Source organism: Lethenteron reissneri, chromosome 24, assembly GCF_015708825.2.
Source record: "Lethenteron reissneri isolate LAM-NWPU_2019-01 chromosome 24, ASM1570882v1, whole genome shotgun sequence".
Classification (NCBI taxonomy): domain Eukaryota; kingdom Metazoa; phylum Chordata; class Hyperoartia; order Petromyzontiformes; family Petromyzontidae; genus Lethenteron; species Lethenteron reissneri.
The window spans coordinates 3,879,839-3,905,521 of NC_083802.1; the positions used below are offsets into that span (position 1 = coordinate 3,879,839).

General features: G+C 44.2%; 1 protein-coding gene across 1 annotated transcript in view; it reads left to right on the forward strand.

Moving 5' to 3' along the window:
* Positions 1–25,683, forward strand: part of LOC133346429 (immunoglobulin superfamily DCC subclass member 4-like) — a 346,604-nt gene that overhangs the window by 282,773 nt on the left and 38,148 nt on the right. The window contains exons 14-16 of the mRNA XM_061557994.1: positions 1,856–2,039; positions 11,988–12,115; positions 18,907–19,077. Coding sequence (XP_061413978.1) covers positions 1,856–2,039; positions 11,988–12,115; positions 18,907–19,077 — 483 coding nt within the window. The remainder of the gene's footprint in view (positions 1–1,855; positions 2,040–11,987; positions 12,116–18,906; positions 19,078–25,683) is intronic.

Here is a 25,683-nt window from a genome sequence, read left to right on the forward strand (position 1 = left end):
GAAGATATTTATTTCTGCAGTGCAGCTAAGCCTTTCTACAAAATAGGCGTGTACTGGACATCAATATACATTGGCCATCGGCTACAGTTGTGAATGAGAGGTTGTAAACAAACGGATAACGTGAGGATTTCTCCATGATTCATTTAAAATGGATTATGCGAGTTGAGCTTTACATTAATCGCACTGCGATTAGTTGTCAATGGCCATAGTGTACGTGCATACTCATTTTGGACATTCGATGAGAAAAATTCAGGAATTTAAGGATTGAAGAGGGGATCTAAATAAGGTATTGGGGCATCTCCCCCTTCGCCCGTCATCACTGCCCTCATCAAGAATCATAATCATGCATTTATAATTCATTTTGCCGTCAATACCAAAATCCTCGTCGCCATGATTGTCAACATCATCAACATTATCACCATTATTACTAACTTAACATCGAAGTCATCATCACGTTTCTTCTCACCATTCGTCATCTTTACCATTAGTCCCATCATCGACTTCAATTAACGTCATCTGCCATCATCTTCATCATCGTATGTAATTAAACAGCTCTAAGCCAGGTGGTTGGCAGAGTGTTGTGGAGGGGGCCCCCATGCCCCCACCCACATGCCCCATCCCCAGTGAGAATGTTCACTGCCATGATTACACCCACTACAAACCTTGTTGTATGTGTTTTTTGTTTGAACTTCTTTCGCACCATACATAGCCAACCGTGCTAATCGTAGGTGCAGGGGGAAGGACAACAAATTAAACACAAAAAAGCAGTTCTAAAAAATTCGTTTTCAGATTAGATTTTAAAGTGCATTGCTCCAGTGGCTTCCTAATATCGGAAGGAGGAGCATTCCAGATTGCCGCAGAAGCGCATCTGAAAGCGTGCAATGCAGTAACCATCTTTGTTCGATGGTTAATGAAAAGCCACTGCTGTGAGGATGACCGGAGTTTGTGTTTTTATGCTGTCAGGTTTTACAATTCACAAAGCTGAGTATTGTTACCCTCTATTTTAGCATAATATAACGCGTGTTGCAATTTTAGCTCATCCTTGTATCTCTTACATTGTAATTACAGGGTTGTTTTCTTACAGATAATCAATTAAATTACTTTTACTCATTAGTTGACCACATCTCCCCATATATTTCAGGCGAGTTACATGGTGAAAGGGGTTTAAATGTAACAATTAAAAATTTGTGCTATTTTTTTAAAATGTGGAAATCATTGTCATTTTTTGTGTGGAAGCATTTAAATAAACATAATAATACATTCTAGACTTGAAGCTTTTGTGACTGCAAGGAATCATATTCTTAGGTGTTTTTCGGTAATGTCACGTAGGTAAAACATCAAAATTAATAAAATAATAAAATTATTTTGATGTTTTACCTACGTGACTTTACCGAAAAACACCTAAGAATAATAATACATTGCCTTAAAACCAATGTATTTTGATGGCGAATTACATCTATGCCTTCAGATTCACTGAGTTTGCAATTTTTAATGTGGCTGTCGATGGCTGAAGCCAAGGGATGTCACAAACTGTTTGCTTGGGGTCAGGATCCAATTGGTTCGGTATGATTAAGGTAGCACTACTGTGTTGGCAAGGGAGATACAAAATAACCCCCCCCCACTTCACACACACACATAAAAATACTGTAACAGCTGTGAATTACAGCCCACAGCCCAGGCAACGTTCAGTGAAACCTTGTTAATGTCTGAGGTGGGCACTACCACTGCAGTTTGCACTCAGTAGCAGCATCAATTTTGTATGAATGTATTGACCCCCTATATATATTTCAATTGGCACGTGAGTGATGTTATGGTAGCAAAGACACGTGGACTCCAGCGTGAACTTGTTCTGCAGATCCATCCGTACAGCCCAACGTGCCGCTACCTCCCACTCACATCACGGCCACCCCCAACGGCTCGACCGCCATGTGGCTGCGCTGGAGGAAGCCCCTCTTCTCCGCCGCCAAGATCGTCAACTACACCGTCCGTTGCAGCCCAAGCGAAGTGTTTAATGCCTCATACGTCCTCTATTTCACGTGGTGAGAATTCCCTATTCTGGCTTGCTTTCGTGAATGCATGTACGGCCCTATTCGGATGTCTGTTGAACTTCTTTTGCACCGTACGTAGCTAACCATGCTTATCAGAGGTGCAGAGAAGGAGAGCAAACTGAACTGATCTGGACATGATTCAGAGGTTGATGGAAACAGAGAAATGTATCTCTTACTTTTTGGAAAAAAACAAATATCATTCATTTTAATAATAATTAAATGCATGATATTTGTTATTACTTTTTTTATGTTTTGCATCGCGTGTAAGTTTAGTTCACATGGTAACTAGCAACGTCTATAGGTTAATACCAAATAGTGTATTTTTTGTAAAATGATGGGTCCTGTATTTTTGGATATTAGACTAATTCCATGAATTAGTATTTGTTATCTGGATGAAAATTAGAATACCTGAAATAAAATAAAACGTACACAAACAGATAAGACTCTAAGCTCTGCACAGATGAATGCAATTATTTGCTTGATGGCCATCCTCTGGTCATCTCATAGCCCAAACCTACAATAGCTTGCATTAGTATTCACCATGCTTAACCCTCCTTAGCTTACAAGATCTTTAGACTTAAGATCTGATGAGATCTAGTGCATTCTTGATAATTTGGTCATAGGCATATTTAGTAAAATAAAACATGTACGAATTATTCGGAAATATAGTGTATAAAATAATCGATGTCCCAGCATAGCTTTTAATTATAGGAATCTTTCTAATGTTCAGAGAACAATGAATGTATTAATTTCCTCGACAGCCATTGAGTTAAATCACGGTCGCTGGTTGACCATATAAGATCTTTGATTAAAGTCATACATTTTGGAAGATGCCCTGTTTTCGCAAATGTATTTAGTTTCATTTGCACGAATGAAATACATAAATTTGCAAGCAAAAAACTACTTATTATTGTCAGATAGATTATGATTCATTTTGATAATTAGCACCCTATATGCCAGGGTGTCTCAGAGCACTTTATATCAAATCTCGTCTCAAACATTTTAAAGGGGACCCCCAGTGAGTACCTTTTCAGAATCAGAAGTTTATTTTCTGAGTAAATAATCCATTGTGCTATGCGGCTCTTTTTCGAGGGCGACTCCGCCAGCAAAACAGACATGGCAGCAAGAGTTAATGAACAAGATATAAAATATGAAAAAAATATAAAATAAATCAAACCCAATGAGCTTACAAAACAATAACGTAATTCGCATTTGAATTGTTTCGACCTCAATCATGTCTGTTTAAAAGAGTACAGCCATGGCAGAGTGGTGTTCCCCAGAGAAGACTGCCAGTTAGTTGGATCCAAAACCTTGGAGCAGCTACATTAAACGCTTTTGAACCAAGTTCCGTAGGGAGCAATGATTTCTATGTTTAATCTAAATTGAGTAATTTGTGGGTAATTTCCAAATTTGGCAAAAAAAAATAATTTGCTAGCCACGAAATGTATGCCTTCATATATCACTTCCGTTTTACGTTTGCGGTTTCCTTATGTTAATTAGTTTCCCAACTCGCGATATCAGTTCAATTATAAGCAGATAGGTGGTGCATTTGTATCCTTAATATTTACCTCTATCGGTAACAGTGAAAGATAAAGGTGCAGCCCTGCAATTTCTAGAAGGGCTCTTGTGAACCCATTGAGAGTGTATTTTAGCCTACTCTTCCATGGTGGCCATACACTTTGGGCAAGGTAGGAGTTACCCCCACTTTACCCTACGACCTGCAACCGGACAATCAATTAACTGTGATGAGCTCATTCACAATGCTAGGAGGACAGATGCAGGGCGTTTAGGAAACGTTCCCATCATATGAGCTGCCACGCCAGGAAAGAGAACCAGCGACCTCTGGATTGCAAGTCCAATGTGCTAACCATGACACCATGTTGTTCTCAGTATCCGTTATCAATACAAGATCGTTAATATTTATATTTAACTTCTTTCGCACCGTACTTATCCAACCATGCTCACCGGAGGTACTTGGGAGCTATTGGAACCACGTGGTGTGAAAAAGGTTGATTGCACATTTTAAGCTGCTTCTTTTAGCATGTGAGTTATTATTCAATATAATGTTTAAAACATTTTCAAGTTGTAATTTGTCAAAACTAGACTTTTGTTATATATTAAAAAGAACATTTCACATCATATTTGGTAAATGTGCAGTGTTTTTATTTCACGCGGACAACTTATTTTTCTCCTGTGTCACTTTTTATTGAACAGAACTCCTCGCGTTCGACACCACGCGACTCCATCGCAACTCTCCCGCTTGCACTGCTCGCCTGCTTCGTTCCGCTCCCCCTCTCTCTCAGCCTCTCCACTGCTAGCCTGCTCTCTCTCTCTCTCACTCTCCTAGCCTCTCCACTGCTAGCCTGCCTGCCACGCTCCGCTCGCTTCGCTCTCTCCGCTGCTGGCCTAACACTACACCCTCTGGTAGCTTCCCACCGTATACTCTACTAGCCTCTCCGCTACAAGCCTGTTACCGTACACTCTGCTAGCTTCTCTACTGCTAACCTCTCGCTACACACTCTGCTAGCTTCTCCACTGCTAGCCTTCCGCTATACTCTCTGCTAGCTTCTCCGCTGCTAGCCTTCCGCTATATACTCTGCTTGCCTCACTACTGCTAGTTTTAGCGCACTCACACTTAGGATTCCGTTAGCCTCTCTACTGCTAGCTTGTCTGCCCTCACTTCTCCAACCTCGCCCTTGCCTCCAGTGGGGGATCAGCCATCACCACTGGAGAGGGCGAGGTGTGGCGAGCGGGCCCCGGACTTCTCTTCTCTCCCCTCTTGTCTTCACTCCAACTAACTCAACTCCCTGCCTCACCCGTTCCGTATTTATCCTCCTCCTCATTAAACGCCCTAATTAAGCTGGCATCCTCCCGTGCCTCCCGCACGTGGCGTCCGCTGCTGCTATCGCCTCAATCTGCAGACTCCGAGGCGCCTACTCCGCGCCTGCATTTGCAGCCAACCAATCACGGCTATGCATCTTAATTTGTCGTCTCTCTTGCATTGCTTTCTCTCGCAGCACCTGTTCGCCCTGATGTGACCTCACTGTCCGCGGCTCACACGTACATGCACACTGTTTGCAAAACCCCAAGCGCATTACTCCACTACAAATGTATGCAACTTTACTACCTATATTTTATTTTCAAACACCACTAACACGTGAGTCTTGACAACTGCACAGAATCAATATTATACTATAAAATCAGGTGATGAATTTGTACCGAAAAAAATGAGAGAAAATTCTTTAGTTTTAACATATGTAGTGACATAGAATCAGTCACATATCAGCATAGCGCTGGCTGCTGGTGGGGAAGGGGATCTGCAGCCCTGACTGACAGCAGGTCACGTGATAGACCAGAGAGAGATCTAGGGGATAGGTCATGGAAGGGGCACATCAAGAATCCGGACGTAGGTTCCAGAAAGTAGGCGTGGATGAGGGCGGAGCCAGGCCACTGTATGGGACCTCGAGGTTGTCGTGTGGAGTGGGATCTTGTCGTGCTGCTGGAGTCATTGCGGTCATCTCCGTCTTCACCATCTCGGTGTCACCAGTCAGGCAGTCTACCAGCTGTCCTGACTGGGAACCGTAGTTCATTTAGTGACGAGTTATAAAGTGTTAACAGTCAGGCCGTGCTAATAAACAGAGTGCCTCCTACTCTTAGTGTCTCCAAGTCAGTCACTACATTTGGCGTCAGAAGTGTTAAAGAAATTTAAAAAAATACATATTTTCGTCACGTCAAAGTCGGCCAAGAGGAAGAATCCACCGATAGTGTCCTCAGGTGATGAGGACGACGGGGATGTGATCTCCCCGACAGCCCCGGAATCGGAGACTACGGTGACACGTCCCGAGGTGGAGATCCCAATGGAGTAACAAGGGAGGGACGTCGACCCCTTGCTGCCGGCAATCGGAGAGGGGTGGCGCGAGCTCACCAGATGTCTCACGGGCTTGCTCTCCGTCGCATCGGAGCTGGTGGTCTAGCTCAGATCTGCAAAGCCTGCCGGAGATGCTGCAGCATGGGAGCAGCGGGCAGGCAGCTCGACCGTTGCCGCTGTGCCAGCGCGGGAAACGGCGGAGCTCCCGCTCGCGTGGGCGGCCGCCATTTTGCCCGTCGTGAACGGGCCACTGCAATCGCCCGTCATTTTGCCGCCCAGGCGGGAAACGCTTCCCGTCAAATTTGAGTGGCCATTGGCGGCTCTGGCGGAGGTGCCTTCTCTACAAAAGCGGCTGCCTTTTATCAAGGAGTTTGTGGCTGCGGGGGGTGACTGGACGGCTTTCCAGCGCCATTTCAACGCAGCTTGCACCCTGGATCGGTGGTCCGACGATGAAGCTCTGCGAGCTCTGCCCACGGCGCTGGACAACGACTCCTTGGCGGCATTTGAGGCCATCCCCGCAGCGGACCGAGTGATGCTGCCTCAGGCATGCGCCCAGATCGCCAACGTGCGTCGAAGATTCGTGCTGCCAAGGCGGGCGAAGACCGAGACGCCTCTTGCCTTCCGCAGTGCGTTGCTGGCCTTGAACCATGCAGCATATCTGCGGATGGAGCAGACCGCACTGGAATCTCTGGTGCTGGAGAGACTGCTGTCGCTGGCCCAGGAGCTGGGTGTCTTTCATCCTGACATGGAAGAGAACGACGTATCATCTCTGAAGGTGGCCCGCTGCATCCAGGCCCATGTCAGTTTGCAGCGGTGGCCCACAGTGGCTGAGCTGCGCAGGATTCCCAGAAGACGAGGACGAGCTGGAGCTGCAGGAGCCGGAGCGAGCCTGCGCATCGTTCGTCCGGAGCCCGTGTGGGAGGAAAACCGAGGGGCGACGGCAGGAGGGGGAACGGTAAGGCAGGACCCCCCTTCCAGCATGGAGGTCTCCGATCACCTGTTTTAAGTGTGGCCAGCTGGGCCACATCGCCAAAGGATGCCGTGCTGGCCCTGGATCGTTTTCCTCGCCTTCGTCTTCCTTCCCCCCGATGATTTCCACTTCCTCGGGCCCGCAGGATTCCAGCACCTGATGCCCGCAGACCCACCGGCAGCGCTTTGGAAAGATGGACCGGGGGTGACGGAACGGCTATCACATTCTTCTTGTTTTCTTTTTCTCGGGAGGGGCCACAGCCGTTAGGCCTTTTACACATCATCCTGGATGTCCCCAGGAAGTCAATCCTTGTCTCACCTGGGGGCCCAGCGATGAGGACCCGCTCCAAAAGTGTTAGGTTTCGATAACCTGCCCCTTTTTCATTATTGACCAAATTAGTTATGACGCCTTCTGGTGGGTGGCTGCAGACGCGAGCTGGTCTGTGACTACCAGTTGATCTGGGGTCCTTTCCGACACTCGCAGAGTGCGGCACGCTGGCGGTCGTCGGACATTGTTCAATCCCTGGACTACGGGTTCATTATTGTGGGTTCTCGCTGGAAATTGTTAATTATCCCTGTCAGTTTTATATTGTTCATTGAAGCTCCCTGCTACGAGGGTGAGTGATGTTAGCCGGGACGACTGAATTATTTTTTTTACGAGGGGGGAGGTAATGTAGTGACATAGAATCAATCACGTAGCAGCATAGCGCTGGCTGCTGGCGGGGAAGGGGATCTGCAGCTTACAGAGACCCTGACTGACAGCAGGCCAGGTGATATATTAGAGAGGGATCTAGGGGAAAGGTTACGGAAGCAGCACATCAAGAACCCGCTAGTAGGTTCCAGAAAGGGGGCGTGGCCGGGGGCGGCGCCAGGCCATGCTGACAGTATAAAAGGGGCCTCTGTAGGGGACCTCGGGGCTGTCGTGTGGAGTGGGATCCCCGTCGTCATGCTGGAGTCTTCGCCGTCGTCTCCGTCTTCACCATCTCGGCGTCGCCAGTCAGGCAGTCTACCAGCTGTCCTGACTGGGAACCGTAGTTCATTTAGTGATGAGTCATAAAGTGTTAACAGTCAGGCCGTGTTAATAAACAGAGTGCCTCCTACTCTTAGTGTCTCTGAGTCAGTCACTACACATACAATGACTTATCCAAGTACTGACAAAGGCAGAGATCTTCCGTATATCCTTAACAGACTTTCTGGGCAAGTGCTGTTAGCGAGCACCTATGAAGGTCAGCAAAGCACACGAGGGAGTGGGTGGCCAGCACCATGCCCGACCGCCTTTGTTTCCCTCATGGCGATGTTTATACAACCCGCCAGGTACTCATTTAAGGCTGAGTCGACCTAAAGACCATGAGTGGGAGTACTCGGGTCGCCGGCTTCGTAGCACAACTTGCTAACTGCTACACTACCGTAGGACACACATTCACAAAATAAAAAACACGTGTCAGGTCTCCGAGATATTCCACGATATATCACTTCACTGTTCAGTGCGTTTTGGTGAACGGGTTGAGGAGCCCAGGAATTGTTAATACACCACTCGCCCTTGATAGTTGGGAATCAAACTCAGGGGGCTCGGTTCATCATGCAATGCATTAACCATCACGCCACCACTCCAAATATATTAGACTGAATTTAATACGATTTTATTTTAGTTTTCATGTGCGAATACTGGGGCTGTGTGGTGGATTTGTGCATCAGCTTAAAACTGAATTAAGCATACAATTTAAAATTGCATGTTTGAATGTATGTTTAAATGTCCCGTGTATATGTTATGATTAATGTACTGCTCATCTGTCCATTCTCATCAGAATTCTTCATTTTTCCCTCTCAGTGCATCTGAAATCCCTGTATACATCATGATAAAAATACAGTATGTGAACATTTTGATTAAGTGAATAGGATTTTTTTTATGTTGCTGAGAATGAAACAATTTTTTCATGTTTCTGCCAACTGTTTTCTTTTTTACAAAATAAAAATAGTCCAGTATGAAGAATTGCTATTGCTGCAGAGATCATGTAGAATTTAATAAAGTCAAAATAATTTTGCTTAGCTGACCCTAGGCTAATAAAATATGCAAAAATATACACAATAAAAATACTCGCGTTTGCAACATAATGCAATTATCATTGACTATCATTGCTTATTAATGGTTATTTCCACAAGCCAAAATCCCATCATATACAGCATTCAGTCTGTGCATTTTTCACCCGTTATTGAGTGCCAAATATACTTGCTGCTCGTCTTTGTCACTGAGATAAATTGTATTTTTTCAAAGCAATCTGCTCCAGTGCGAGAGGCAGGTGTAGCAACATGCGTATATGTATTGGACTTATTTTTCCATGTTACCTGGAGATATTGCTCCAGCACAGATGATGTGTCATGTTTTCCTGGGGACCATATCTGTGAATGGCGTGCAGCACCGCGCATCAATAAATCTTGTTGTGTAGTGCGTTTGGCAGTAATCTGGCAGCCAGCGTCTTGGCACGCCCGATGTGACCGTATCCCCTGGTGCCTGCACTGGAGATATCCATAATATTGATTTTAGGGTTCATCATCCTCCCTTGGTTAGGAATGACTTTTAAACCCGGGTGCGATGGGTTTATTATGATTGTTTTCGTGTGCGTGCCATGGTTTTGGCTCATTAACCCATTACCATTAACTTGCATATCTCTCAGAAGCCTCTCTTCCATCTGGTAGAGTTTATGCAGTGTTTCTACAAACACTGCCAGTCGGTGTGATCTCTGTTTGGAAGGGGTGTAGCAGTGCTGTTTCTAGTGTAAATGCAGGTGTTTCTAATGGCAAAGGCAGGAAGAGGATAATTGTTTAAATGCCTCCCAACACTGCTCCATCTTCTCTACAGCTGTCTCGCCAACCGGAGACTTTACACACAGGATTCCCTATACAAGAGAGGGTGTATTGTGGGCTCCTCTGCACCCCATAAATGGTGCTCTTGTTCCACCGCTGTGCTTTCCCGACCCACTAGAAATATGAGCGCACCGCTGAGGTGTGACAACCATTCTGCGGCCACCTTAGAAGCAAATGCCATTTCAGTAAAACCTAATGCTCGTTCATTTCAGCCTTGGGCATGTCACTCATAAAATGATGCTGAAAAGTGAATCATCTTCACAGACAAAATCCATTTTACAATCAGGAAAATTATTTTCCGTGCATAATATCCAGCTATGTTTTTATGTTGAAAAGCCCATTCAATTTTCTATTATTATTCATTTTCACCAGTTTTACACCGATTGTATCCTTATAGCGCTCTTCCTGAAATTCTTTTAAAAATATGTCAGTGCCTCCCTTGCAGCAGAAAGCCAGATGTTGTGCGCATCCCAATTGCTCGAGGAACGTGGAGATTACCGCCTTCAATAAATCCCACATCTGTACGCACTCTAACGTGTCAAAAAGTTGCGTCTTTCGAACATATATTTACAATTGTTGAGTGAACCTATTGTTGTACGTGACTTTTGTTTTTCTCATAGTTAACTCGAGCCCCACTTTTTAGCCTTCTTCATGTAAATTATTCGATCAATTTGTCGAGTTCATTTCCATTGGTCGTCATGATGACGATCCCAGTGGCATATCAATGTTCAGAAAATATCGTAGAGAGGAACAAGAAAGCTGAATTGAAAGAGGAACACGTGGGACGGAAAACAAGGGCAAGGTTAGAGACACTGTATTATAGACTGTTAAAATGTGAGTGTGCTTGGGCAGGGCACGATGGCAGACAATGGAGGAGGGAATGTTTCTAAGAAGGTTATCCACTGCACACGCGGAGCAATGCAAATAATGGTCTTTAGAATCAGTGAGGCATTTCTGGGTAAATGAGAGCACCGTTTTATTTTTTATTTTTATTCACTGAATGGGACCCATGATTTTCATGAATGGGGGAAGAATCCAAATTTATGAAAATGTTGAAAGAGCAAAAAACTAAAAGCAAACAGCTTTCCCCACACTCCATGAATTATTTAATGTGACTGTAAATAACCATGCACATTTAAATGAAACTTAAACATAACTCTGTATTTAGTAGTGTACAACTAAAAGCCAATAACACAACACCACCACCATATAAACAACATTGTTTTATATCAGTCAAGTAGATGACGGCTAATAGAGTTTATTTCTCAAAGGACTACTACAATTATTTTGTCCAATACCTCATAATATAAAGTTGAGTCTTGAATATAAAGTTGCCATAAACTATATCACCTGTATATATGTAAACTATATCATCTGTCTCCAAACTGTCGTGTCTTTCCATGACACACCATCATAATATAATCTGCCATCTCCAGCTGCAAGTCAACAGTTTTAAATGTCCTCTCGTAATGGCGTTGCGCTGCAGCGGTGGTTACCTCTGCTGTGGTCTGGAGAGCACTGCTGTGAGAATTGGTCTGCGGGAACCGTAGCAGATGAGATTTGTTTGGAAAAAAAACAACTCCAGATTTGTTTGTATTACCCTTTGAACAACTATTTAGATTAGTCGATAAACAAAACGTTAAAATTACTCTTTGGCTCTTTCGGTAAAGTCACGCAGAAAGAAAATAAATTAAATGATAGAACACGACAATTCGATTGCAACACAAGCAACCGTCATCAGGTAGAACTAAATTTGAGAGTGAGACAAAACACAGACACGGAGACATACGGACAGACACACAAGCAGAGAGAGACAACACAGAGACACACACAGAGAGACACACAACATAGACACACCCTCTGTGTGTCTATGTTGTCTGTGTTTTGTCCTCCTCTCAAATTTAGTTCTACCTGATGACGGTTGCTTGTGCAATCGAAACGTCGTATTCAATTATTAAATACATTTTATTTGATTTCTACGTGACTTTACCGAAATAACCAAAGAGTAATTCCTGCAGTCACGAAAGCTTCATATCAAGTTTCAAACGTTAAAATGTTTCGTGGATTTTTAGTAGTTTTAATTTCAAAAGAAAATACGTCATCGGTGCCTGGTGATCCGTGAAAATGTTTTTGATAGTGGACATTGTTCGGCATGAACAATAAGTTTGGCAACCACTTTTTTGGCAGACCATGCGTCTGGGTTTAATTGTTTGTCACTGTTGCACCCCTTCTTCCCGCAGCACATCGGAAGAGCTGCTGCTGAGCGGCCTCAAGCCGTACACGCGCTACGTCTTTGCAGTGCAGTCCCACGGGGCTGACATCCACGGCCCGTTTGGAGCCAGCGTGCAGCAGAGCACGCTGCCTGACAGTACGTGTCCCCCTGTACCAGCACCACCCGAGAGCACGGGCAGCGACGATGCGATGAACCCAAGCGCCTGCCTTTATCTTCCTTTGCTCGTTTCTTGTTCGTGAAATCGCTCATTTCCTTTGACTTGAAAATGCGGCGACGCGAAAAGCGTCAACTCGCAACAGGATTTTGAAATTTGCGCAGAAATGCCATATATGTGTTTTTTTACAACGCCAAACATAAATGCCCAGCCTACGACTATGAGAGCAGGGGCTGTTAGATTGTATGTGAAGGGTCATTAATTGGTACATTAATGGTTTTAAATGATCAGAGTAATGAACGGCAAGCTGATATGAATGTAAAACATGTCTTCAGATGGTTCATGTAATGCAACGTCATTTGGATATACATCAATGTGGATATACAGCATCCAAATTGCAATCTAGATTTAAAAGTGCATAGCTCCAGTGGCTTCCTAATATCGAGAGGAAGAGCGTTCCAGACGGCCGCAGAAGCGCACCTGAAAGTGTGCAATGCAGTGACCGTCTTTGTCCAATGTTTTTGCCAAAAGCCGTTGCAAGGATGACCGGAGTTTGTCAAGGAGCATAAGCTCCTTGGACGAGATCAGCAAGGTATTGTGGTTCATTTGTGGCAAGCACTTTGTGTGCAATAAGAGCGACCTTACAATGTATTCGGTCGGAAAACCAGAAGTCAATGCATCTTCAGATGCGGTATGAAACAGTGTGACATGTGCATCAAGGGTAAAGCAGGCATGTATATATACATCATTCCGGGGAAAACACACGTCCATTGCGATTCATTATGTCATTATAGGAATATGTGTCACTCTCAGCCCTCCTGTGGATATAGGGGGATGAGTGAACCCGATTCTGGGGGTGATGTCACCTGCATCTAAATGATTTCCAACAAAGTCACATCGAGTGTCATCCACGCCACGTGCCACGGTCGCTACTCCGGGGGAGCCGTTGTGTGTGCTGTAGTTGTGAGTGCTGTTGTGTGTGGCTGTAGTTGTGAGTGCTGTAGTTGTGTGTGCTGTAGTCGTGAGTCGATGCTGTTGTGTGTGGCTGTAGTTGTGAGTGCATGCTGTTGTTGTGAGGGCATGCAGGTGTGTGCTGATGTGGTTAAAGCCCGTGCCTCTGCCAAAAGTGGCAGCCAGCCCTCGTGTAAGGACAGGGCTGCGCTAGGGTCACATTCACGTTGTGATCCCACCCTCAAGCAGTGCATAATCTTGTTTCATTGATTAAATAAGTAATATCACAGACCGCTTTCGTGACTAATTCAAAATTAATTCGTGTTCGGTGATGCACCTCTTTTGTACGCAATGAAAGGAATGTTGGTGGCATGGCAATCAAACCAAGTGTTTGTAGTCGGAGCTGGATTTTGTTGAAATGTAACGTTACACGTTTTTTTTGTGCGGCTGTTAATTTGGGGTGTGCGGTCATTGTTGACTGCGCTGAGACGATCAACTCGCGTCACTTTAGAACCCAGTCTCATCACACGTGTCACCTACTCAGAGCTGAACTCAGGATCTCAGTGAAACCAGCTGAAATGCTCTCAGCCCCGAGCCTACCTATTCATGTTTTGTTTGTTTTAAATCCCATCAATTGCTGCACAATCCAAATTTCAAAGTCAATTTTCAAGTCGTGAATCGTGATCTCGTATCATTTTGTTTCACTTACCAGCACGCTTGTCTTCCCTGCCAGTGTTTTTCACATATTCCATTGTGGTGTCGTTCTGGCCTTCTGGATTATATGGGGTGGGGGGGAGGGAGGAACCCATGTACAACGTACGGCATATGCATCCTCGTACATATACGGCATATATCACGATCGGGCTGAATCTCCATCCTATCTGATTCCGTTTGTTATTTTTAGAATCCAGTGGATCCAGAACCATTGACGTGTTTGTGCAACCCACGCGGCTTTGTGACTGTGGGGACAGAGGGGCAGGAGTCATGGGGACAAGCGGGGGCAGTGGGGGGGGAGATGTAGAGAGAGAGGCCTTGGAGGAAGGGCAGGGGGGGGGGAGGCTGCGGAGACGGGGACAGCTGCTCCACTGTTTTGTGACAGTGAGATGTATGTGTGTGGGTGTGCCATATACTTTGTATGCATGCATATTATGGCGCTGTGCATGTATGTGTATGCATTTCTGTATGCGCCTCTGTGGTTTTTGTACGTATGTACGTATGTATGACTCCACATATATGTATTTATAGTTGTGCATTTACATGTGTATTTGCTATTATGTAAGCTGCTGCTTTTAGTGAATGTCTACAATGCTTATTGGTCTTCTTTGGGAATTCAATGGATATTTATCATTTAATGCTTAAAAATTCCCGAAGCAGGCCAATCAGCAAAACAAGTTTAATTATTATTTTCCTATAACAGAAACAAAACTCTTTTTTTACGTAACTGATTACGTTTTATCATAAATACATATCATTTACAACCGTTTGTTGCATAAAAGCCTCGTCAGACCGTGTCAGTAACGGGCGTTGTTTGACCGTACTTCATCATATATTGGGCTGTCCCTTCAGATTGGTGAAGGGGTGAAAGGGCAGTCCAGGACTTGTCAGCCTTTGCCAGAAATGTAACTCAGATCACCAGATTAATAACTTAGCTCAATATCCAGTATGCCACTGCTCCTTATCATAGGTTCCACCGATGTATGTATGTTTTATGTACATGTAGTACTATATGCATGAAACTATATGTCTTTATCTATTTCAGGTTCATATATTGTGAGCTGTGTTTATACACATTCGTGCATGTGATATCCTATCACCCTATCAGTTCAATGTTGTTCGACTATGTGTTTGAACACCACAATTCTTTGTCCTTAAATCCACTGACAAATTCTCTCCGTGCTATGTTGGTCACAAGGGGGTTTAACCATACTTCACCACGCTGATCATGGTGGCGGAGTGAAGTGGGCGATCCAAGACTCGTTCTGACATCGCTTACCTCTGATGTTAGCTGTATTCATAATGCAGTACCGTTACGTGTAGATGCACGTGTTAATTGTGCACGTTCACATTTGTGTATTCTGCATGTGGTAGGGGAGCGGTAACGGTGGTTAGCACCCACTGCGCTTCGAACCCAGCGACCTGGGTTTGATTCCTGGCCACAGCTAACACCAGTGGTGCGATCTCAGCCACTCCCTGAGCTTCCCCTATGTCAGGTCATCCTTAAATCAGTACCAGGTGCAGTGGGTAAACATCAGAGATGGGGAGACAAAGGCGGAAAGACATAGTTCTGGCCACACCACCCTTTCATGCTGGCATTAATAGGTGCTCACGAACACCAATGACCGCCATAAAAGTTTTTGGTTTAGGTGGCGTAAATATAAACGACACATTTATATTCACGCGATAACCCAAAAAACCTCGATTATGGATATTGGTCGTGGAAGCCTACGTATTCAACTGACCAAATGACCCGTTTTATGCGGGCTATTGATTGTCTTCTCTGGGTACAAAGCACATATTTTTTACTATGTATATGTTTGCGCATGTGTTGTTTGTGCATGTCGTGTATTATATATGCGAGTGTGCACATGTGGTTGTTCGGTGGATTGACTCCACCACTGGCCCAGGGCCATAAATGGAAATGAGCACCACCGCACATTCGTTTGAGCGGGGACACCCTGTGACTTGTCTTCTGTTAGTGTTCTGTAGGTGAGCAGCATGCATGCGGGGCGTATGTATATATATCATGCTGCATTTGTAAGGGCATAGGTCTCTGAAATTGTGTGCACCCTATTGTGTGCTATAATAAACCAGCAGAGTAAATGCCATAATGCTGTGTGTCGTGTATATGTATGTGTTTGCACGTATTTCTAAATACATATATCTCGTTTCATTGTATGCTCATACACTTCAATGCATTATAATGTACAGTCTCTTATCAAGGCATTAATAGGCCATTGTGGTCGCAGATACATTGTTTTAACCATACTTAGCCACTCTGCTCAGCGTCGGTTCGTGAAGGGGCTGGGGGCCGCGTCTTGTGCAGCCATCACCGGTACCGCTTGCCACTTGCGTTACCTATGGCTGGGACTCGATTCCTTGTGCATTAAGCACAGTGTCACCGTTCCGCCCTGTGTCCCGATGTCCATACTTACTTAACTTATTTTTATTCCATTGCTAGGCTATGATGAGCATGTGTTATTGTGAAAAGGTGCCAAGAATAGAATGTGGGCATTCACATATTATAATCGGGTATGTTAGCGAGATGTAGATGTGTGATTATTTAATGGATGAGGTGAAATCCAGACCAAACTCAGATTCTCTCTCAGATAGATACTTCCCAATTATAATTCTCAAATGCAAGAAACTGAAAGTAAATGTAGTCTTATAGTGTTGAGTAAGGGCTAATTCTGACCAGGAGGATCAAGACACATATATTGAAGATTAATTATGTATGACCTCTAACCTACGTCCAAAAAGACTATAACCTGACCAAAAAGATATCATGCTATTATTTCAACACCACCAGAGGACAGCAGTGACCAGGTCGTGGCAGTGGGAAAAGCTGCACGAAGCTAAAGGTCACGCATATGCAATGTAGCTTTCATTTATTGGCAATGCTTGAGGTCAAAAGTGACCAGGTGGTTGAGGGTAAAGCCTAATGAGGCTTAAGTTCACCCATGTGGAATGTAGTTTTCATTCATCGAGTGAACGTGATGAGGTCGAAAGTTACCGGGCGGTGGCGTATTAAGCTTAATGAGGCTTTAAATAACACATGCGTTGTAGTTGCATAAAGGATTGTTGCGTAGAAACGGACTCAGCCCGTCCACCGGTACCAGCCCGTCAATGGTATGTGCGCACACTTATGTATGCGTATGATGGCCACGTATACATATCAGAGGAACATTTACTGCCAGAACAGGACCCGATGTCAGGAGGTCAAGGCACACAAAGAGTCCTTGTAGAATGTACGCTGGTATTTCGGCAGAGTGCTGGCCATGAATAGCACAGGGTCTCTCAGCCTTCATCACTCCCAGCCTCTTGCACAGGCTCCTGTCTAGTCCCTGTTATAGCTTTGCCTTCGACTTGCCTTAGACATTTTATTTTTAAAATATGGTTTGATCCCCGTCTGACCATATGCTGTACCTTTCCCTGTTTTTCTTTTTTTCCTTCAATAACATACTTTTTGTAAAAATATAGTTGGGTCGTCTTTTCTACAATGTTATTTACCGTGTCTCATGAGTGTCATGTCAGGAGACAAAGATTCCCTTTGGGAATATTGCAGAGCAGAGTGACCTCGTTTCCCTGAGAACAGCGATGCAAGAGATTAAACACCCTTCAAGTAGCCTTTTTAAGCTTTCTACAATAGGGGGCAGACTCTCCCATACCCTCTTCTATGAGATTGGTATCTGTAGTTTGACAGTCAAACATCCACAGTGTTTTAATTCTCAGAGCTGGAATTTAGCAAAATTACATTAAAATCTAATTTTTATTTTTATGTATTTGTGGAGTTGTTGGTGACCAGGCTGAAACCATGAACTTGATACAATTGAGAACCCTGTTGAAACATAGATTTGAATCCAGGATCTCAGTGGTGCTGGCTCATTATTTTCACTCCTGAGCCACCTGGCCACCTCAACCTTGGACTTGTTCTTGTGTGGAACACAGCCATGAAATAAACATATTTCCTCCTAGTGGTCACTCACATGCTTGGTTGCGTTATGGGGAAAGTTTTTGTTGCTATCATCTGTGGATGTAGATGATCTTTTTATATCGAAAATGTGTGAAAATTATTCATCAAATGCATATGTAAGGACAGTACAGGGTGATGTAGGGACAGTACGGCTCCCCGTGGCCATGGTTACTAATTAACGTAACGGGAACAGACAGGGTCACGTTAGGGTAATGTGGGACCTAAGTGGTTGCTAATAATGATTGATGCGACAAGGGTCGCGTGAGGGGGAGCATGGGACCTAACGGTCGTAAATTGTAATAAGGGCAGAGACAGACAGGGCCAGGTGCGATGAGAGAGGGTTTGGGAATAGGGGCGTGGCCAGGTTGTGAGGGGGATAAGAGCCGGTGCGAACCGGGGCTCTGGGCTGCTGTTGTGGGGGAACTGCCATTGCCGTCGTCACCTTTAAACGGGTCGTCTTCATCATCCTGGAGTGGGCACCTTGTAGTCTTGGAAGGCTAGAGTTATGTTGTCTCAGAATAGAGTTATCTAAGTTACCCAAGTGTATATAGTCACTCGCGGTTACTCATTAAGTTATCAGTGAGTCGGTGGACTTTATTAATAATAGATATACATATTACTGAACAAGACGGTGTCTCTGAGAGCTACATTACACGTGCAGCAGTGGTCAGCTGCAGAACTACCTTTGGAGGTTCCACAAGGTCATATCTCAGCTTATGAATACGCTTCCGAACTACGTACGTATTTTGAATTTCTTTCGCACTGCTAATCGTAGGTGTGGAGAAATGACAACAAACTAAACATAAAAAAGTATGTTCAAGGAAGAAGAAAAAAAGAACATCTTTGTCAAATCTGGACTTAAAGCTTTCAAGACTAAACGAATTCATATTCTTTGGTTCTTTCTGTAAAGTCACGTAGATAGGTTCAAAGAAAATAACAAAAAACTACGGCGTTTCGACCGCTTGTGTTGCGATCGAAACGTTGTAGTTTTTTGTAATTTTCTTTGAACCTATCTACGTGACTTTACCAAAAGACCCAAAGAATATGAACATCTTTGTCATTTTGTGTGTGTGTATACACACGATCACCACTTGTGCGCTCGCCCGGAATGTGCGCGTGCGGTTCACACAGGGCCCTCCGATCCCCCCAAAGACATCAAGCTGAGAGCCATGGACGCCAGCCGCGTGCTGGTGTGCTGGCAGCCCCCAGCTGAGCCGAACGGAGTTATCTTGGAGTACGTCATACTGTACAACACCAACCACAGTCAGCCCTACGATGCGTGGGCCTTCTTGCTCAGACCAGGTGAGGTCTCATTCACTCACATTCGGGCCATCCAGTGCATTCAACATCAAAGGCTCCATATAGTAGAGGCGGTGATGTGTGTGTGTGTGCTAAAGCACAGCAAGTTGGCACAGTAGGGGGCACAGGTGGTGCATCAGCCAGTCATCTCAATCAGTCGACCCGTTGCACCTGGGTCTGCCCCATGACCTCCTGTCAGCGGGTGTTCGACACTTCGCGTGGCCTCAACGTGCACATAGTCTGGCACAAGCATCGTGGTGACGTCACCCCGCCACTTAGTAGCGAATGGCGGTTGTTGATGTTGTCTGTGATTTCCTAAAGGTGCAAATGCAATGGAGCCAAAGGTACACTCAGTATTATTCAAAATGTCACGACTTGTTAACTAAATATATAATGTTATTACATGAAGATCAATAAGTCATTACTGTAGTTCAATTGATGCCACTACACTGCACTATTAATTGACTTCTCCCAGATGCCTCGATGATTGTACACTTGACACACAACCTCTAAGGTCTCCTTTAACAGTATGGCACTGTCTGGATTGAGGCCTTCCTCTAGGTCACCAACCTCCAGGTGTCCACGCCAGTGTGTGTCTCGGTGTTGTGCACTCCATTCGACACCTGCAGCCATGACCATCTCTTCTCGAATATGTTGATAGTCGTTTCTTGTCACATGCTATTTGAACGGTCCAAGTTGCATACTCGGTTCTGCCATGTAATTGCAAGCATCCTCTCTATGCACCTACACCCAAGAGTCAGATGATTTTTCCCACTTGCATTATTAGAGTCTAGCTCTCTGACCCATCCAGAAACCCAGGCTCTTCTATAGTATGGACATCACAGTCAGTGCATTCCAGAGTCTCTGAGCAGTGCAGTGCAAAGTAACTCCACAGGGGAACCACCAACTGCAGACCATAGTTTGAGAAGAGAATTAATGATGGCTTGTATGACTTCAACAGATCACAGATAAAAGTCAGTACTCAATCATTCATGATGGTGGGCTGTTTAGGCTCTTTAATTATCATTCCTGTTGTCACTGCTTGATATAGGGTTTGCACATTCCACTACCATATCCTCATATCTTAATTTAGACATTACCATTTTTAGTACGATTATTGTCACCATCTTCAACATCATTGCAATCCTCATCAACAAATCATCAATACATTATTGTCATCCTCAACATCATCAATCAATCGTTTAGCTCCTGCGGTGACCAATAATTATCGGTGTACCTCACAAATAGATAATAGAGAAATTTACTCTGCGACTCTTTTTATCCATGCTCAACCACTTCTGGATAATTCCTCTGATCCATAACAAAACACAGACGGTAGGAGGAATCGTTCTGTGGAAATCAGTTTTAGTGGTTCGACCTTGACCATGCATAATACAAGTCCTGGGTAAGAAGTGTGCAGATAAGAGTTGTTTCACCGCTATATTGATAGAGGCAAAGCACATACGTATTACTATTGACAGTTTCAACTCCAGGAGGTGACTGTAACAGCCAATAAATGGTTAAACTGGTTACATGGTGGCCTATGTAATACCATTCGCTAATGGTTGTTGTTACGGCATTAGGGTTGTATGGTTTTAGACAGGCGTTTCTGTAGCTAGATATTTTAGATGATGCCTGCTCAGGATATTGTCCTTCTCTCAAGATGAAGATAGGGGGTTGGATATTTGGAGTCGAACCACTGGTAGGCAATTGATATCCATCAGTGGCTATTTATAGCAACAGAAAAACGAATAGTTTCCGGTATTATACATTTCATCAACAAACATTACGAGGCAAGTGGCAACTGCTCAGGGTCCTACTAACTACCACAACCTCATGTGAGTTTAGGTAAGATGCCGCTTGCTGGCTCAGATATTGCCCAGATTAACAATGTTTGGCAGTTCACTCAGGTGCTGTGGTGGCTGTAACGAGTGCTAGTGGACATTGTTTCCCCAGATGAAGAATCGGGGCTGGGTGATAGCAAGGGGACTGAAGCATAGGAATTCCTTCTGTTATCCGCTTTGTCTGTACGTAAGTGCTGCCACAGTCACAGCGATGAATACTCCCATTGCTCACATGACCTGTGGACAAATCATGTTCATGATTGTTCTATTTTGGATTACTGTATTTTACGTGTATTGAGCCAGAATGACGAGTAATCATGGTTTCCAATGTGAAAATAGGTTCATACCAGAAAAAAACTAGTTCTTGCACAAATTCCATGTATGAGTGTCTCAGCCTGTGGTCATCGTTGGCTACAAAATCATAGTAAATATTTCTCTGTCGATGGTGGGTCTCCTTAGGTTTTGTAACTTAGAAGTTGATAGATTATGTAAAAATACTTTGTCTTGTGTTGAGATGGTTGTGTTAACCATAATTCAACTGGTAAAAATATTGATTTGAAGCCTTCGTGACTGCAGGAATCCATACTCTTTGGTTCTTTCGGTAAAGTCACGTAGGTAAAAAAAATGATCACGACGTTTCGATCGCCACACAAGCAATCGTCTTCAGGTGGGAGAGAGAAGCAGGCTGCTGAAACAAGTCTTCGGTATAGCCACGTAGATAGAACAAATATTACAAATAATAACAATATCACAAGATAGGGGGCTGGATATTATTTTTTATTATTTGTTCTATCTACGTGGCTTTACCGAAAGACCCAAAGAATATGAATTCCTGCAGTCATGTATGTATGTTGAACCTCTTTTACGCTGTACGTAGCCAACCGTGCAAATTGCAGTCATGGATGAAGGGCAGCAAACTAAACACAAAAAGTCAGTGCTTAAAGGAATATGTTTTCAATATAGATTTAAAAGTGCATAGCTCCATTGGCTTCCTAATATCGGAAAAATGAGACTGAAGCAGAAGTGAAAACCTGTCGCTATGCATGGCATAAGGGAAAGGTAGCTGGCGTGTGGCCGTGTGAATGTGGGCAACCCTCTATCGCTTTCAACTGCCAGAGAAGCAACATATAACAAATGTTCCCTAAAAAAATGGTGACCTTTCACCTGCAGTGTCACGACCACCGCTTGCAGAGCGCAACACCATTAGCATGACTTATCTCACGAACCCATAATGTGCCGCGTAAAGGGATCATTTATGCTCGCACATCAAATTACTGCTGCTTTTATCACGGGGCTCTGAAGGGTTGGTATAAAGTAATAAAATGTTTTCTCACGGTAAAGTGTTTACGTAGGCCAAGCACAGAACACCATTTTAGCATGACAGACATTAATGTGCATGCACCACACTGTATACAGAGATAAGAATAGAGAACACTGAGTGCCAATGATAAGGATGGTACGGCAGTTTCATCTTTACCCATATTTATACAAGATATAGTGCGCAGATATGTATATACTGTTGCACGTGAGTCAGCACATTTGTTCCCGTGTGTTGAAGTGCATAAGATATGCTTATTAATGACCTCTCCAGTTGTTCAACTTGGTAAAGCTATCGTGGACCATGAACAAAGGCACAGCGTGAGTTTATGGCTCTGCAGGCATGGGTTTGTAATGTCAAACTAATCATTGATTAACAGAAAATATCGACATTAATAATAATAATAATCACCACAAAAAGGCTAAACCTTGCTGTTATAAATGTCCAAATGATGGGCCACTTTCATGAGCTATCATTTGTGTCCAGGTCGCTTCTAAAAAATAAGTTAAATCCTTAGTGGGCTTTGCCTGGTAGGATGGGGATGGTTTAGTGTTATTTGTATGTTTTTGGGTGATATGTTTACCTTCTTGTACTTTGCACTACTGTCATGTTTTTGTATTGTTTGTTGTTGTTACGTGTTTACCCGCCTCTACTGGACATCTGTGAAAAAGAGCTTTATAGCTCATCGGATTCCTCCAGTACAAATAAATATTCTGATTCTGATAAAAAAAATATATATCATACAGGCAATCTCTTGTTGTTGTGCCTCACAGCAGGTGTGAAGGTGTGTGTACACAGGAATTTCCTGTTTGGATGTTGAGATTGGTCACGTGACGTTACGATTTGACATCCTCTAAGCCATGTGGCAGGGTATCAGACATTACACAGAGTACAAAATGTGGCACAAATAGCGTCCCAGTGAAGACAGGTGCAACTGTTCATTGTGGGACTTTAAGAAGCATTGTCTGTAAGATGGTTTATGTTCTTATAATACTGGGAATGCTGTTCTGTTAGAATGGTCGTTATAATGCTGTAAATGCCTTTATAATGCTGTTAAATTGTTATGACAAATATGAGGCCTAGTTAACAACGAAGCCTGCCACTTGCCTTATTGTGGATGTTACTTGTAATTGAATAAGTCGAGTCACACTTGTACCCATGTAACCTTATTGCGATCTTGAGAGCAAGGATGACGAAATATCTCATCCACAGTTCAGTGTTATGTATAGTGCTGTACATTTAGGCTGCAGTATGGTGATTACACGATGTGCCCTTATTTAACACAGTAGCTTATTCTCTTGTATAGCTATTCAGTACTAATGTAGGTGCCTGGTTCATCCAGGATCTATTGTTGAGTTTCATGTTATCTAAGACAGTGTTATCATGATGTAGTGTTCATTCATTGTATTAATATTTCCAAGTATTAACAGATGCTGTATTTGTGCTGTGTTTTTCCATCAGTTTTACCTCGTTCAATTCATTAATTAAGTTTGGAGTCGGATGTTCACCCTGGCTCTGAAGGTTTATTGAATGCGAGGTTATCTACTCGGATAGTGGTGCAATGCAGCGCACAGCGAGGCCGAGACATTTGTTATCCATAGCTTTTTTTTTAAATCAAGTATTGTTATTTTCTGCGGGACCAGGACAAACTATGGTTGTTCACTTTATCCAAGAGCAAAAGTAGCCAGGGACTCGTAAAAATTGGAAGGCTGCACATAGTCACTTGGGCAAGATGAAGCTCTGAGAGGGGACCGCATCTTGTCTGTGTTGAGTATGCGCCGTGATATACAGGAGGTCGTGGATTTGATCATGGGTTTGATCCCTACCCTGATGCCTGTATGTTTAGAGTTTGCATGGTCGCGTCGATCTTTCTCCGGGTCTTCCAGTCTTTCCTCCGGTTTAGAGTAATTGGCTGCTATACATTTTCATATGATAAGCCACTTCGTTGAGCTATCATTTCTGGCCAGGTCGCTTCTAAAAAAGTGATATATAACTCAAAGGGCCTTACCTGGTAAAATAAAATTGTAGTTTAGTTTTATATTTAGGTTCTCAGGGAAGTAAATGGCACCCGACTTTCACCTCACCAGCAAATATTAGTGAGTGACATTAAAGTTGTATGAAATGTATCCAATTATCCGTGATTAACTGTAGATAACAGTATGACCATGAAGTATAAGATACTTGTGCCAGACTATGTGGTGCTTGTGCCAGGTTATGTGCACTTTAAGGCCATGTGAAGTGTCGAAGGCATGCTGACAAGAGGTCATGGGACAGACCCAGGTGCCATGAGTTAACTGACTGGCAGATGCACCACCTGTGCCCCCTACTGTGCTAACTTGCTGTGTTTTAGCCACCTGGCGTTCCGCTCGTTGTTGTGAGTGTTAGAGGGCGACTGCCTCCAACTGCCGAGTAGTGTCCTTCACGAGCCTTTTCCACAGAGGTCGATCTTGACACTGCTGGTATCAGTCATCAGCAAATCCACTCAGCTCCATATCCTCTCATACCACATCAGTACATTTCTTCTCTAGCCCATGCCGCACCCATTTAGCCCCCTCTATCTTGCCAAACAAAAGCTGTTTTAGCATGAGGTTGCTGGACATGCAGGCTATATGCCTCAGCCAACGCAGCCTTTATTGCTCTTAGGCGCTAGCCAATGGGGCTGTGTCCAGATCTTTAAAGTATTTTTGAGCTCCTCACACCACCCAGCTGGATTAAATCCAGGATAGATTGTAGGCAGGCCAGCATGAATGTTTCTAACTGGCCCAGATGTTCCATTAGGGGGATCCACATATCACAAGCATACAGAAGGGAGGGCATGGCTGTGGCTGAGAAGAACCAAAGCTGTGTGTGGCACGACAGACCAGGTAGCTTCCACACGGCGTTATGCAGCCAATGAAAGGATAATGCCACTCGACTGATTAGAGGTCAGACCTCTATCATCAAACAGGAGTTGGTCATAAGTACACTGCCCAGGTATGGAAAACTTTTCACTCTCTCCCCAATTGCCCCATCACCATTGGGGAGTTGACGGGTGGAGTGTTTAATGGCACAACATACCCAGGCAGGTGCTTAGTTTTTGTGGGGCTAATGATACGGCCCCACCTCTGAGTACTACGCTCCAGGTTCAGCAGCAGCGCCTCCCACTCCCTTTTCTGAGTGAGCAGCAATTATCAGATCACTACAAAGACAAAAACCCACACGTATAGCCTGAACAGACTTTTGGGCAAGTGTGGACTGATGATCACACTAACAGCACTTGATCACCAGATCACCACCATACGTACATACATATGCATACACACACACAGGCACACTTACTGCAATCGTGCGTCACCACTCTTCCCGCCCTGCTCTCAACTGCTGCACAACTGCACTCTGAACCACAACCCTTCAATCCCAGCTCCTCCTTTCCCTCGCGTTGCTCTGAACATTCTTGCCCCCACCCGC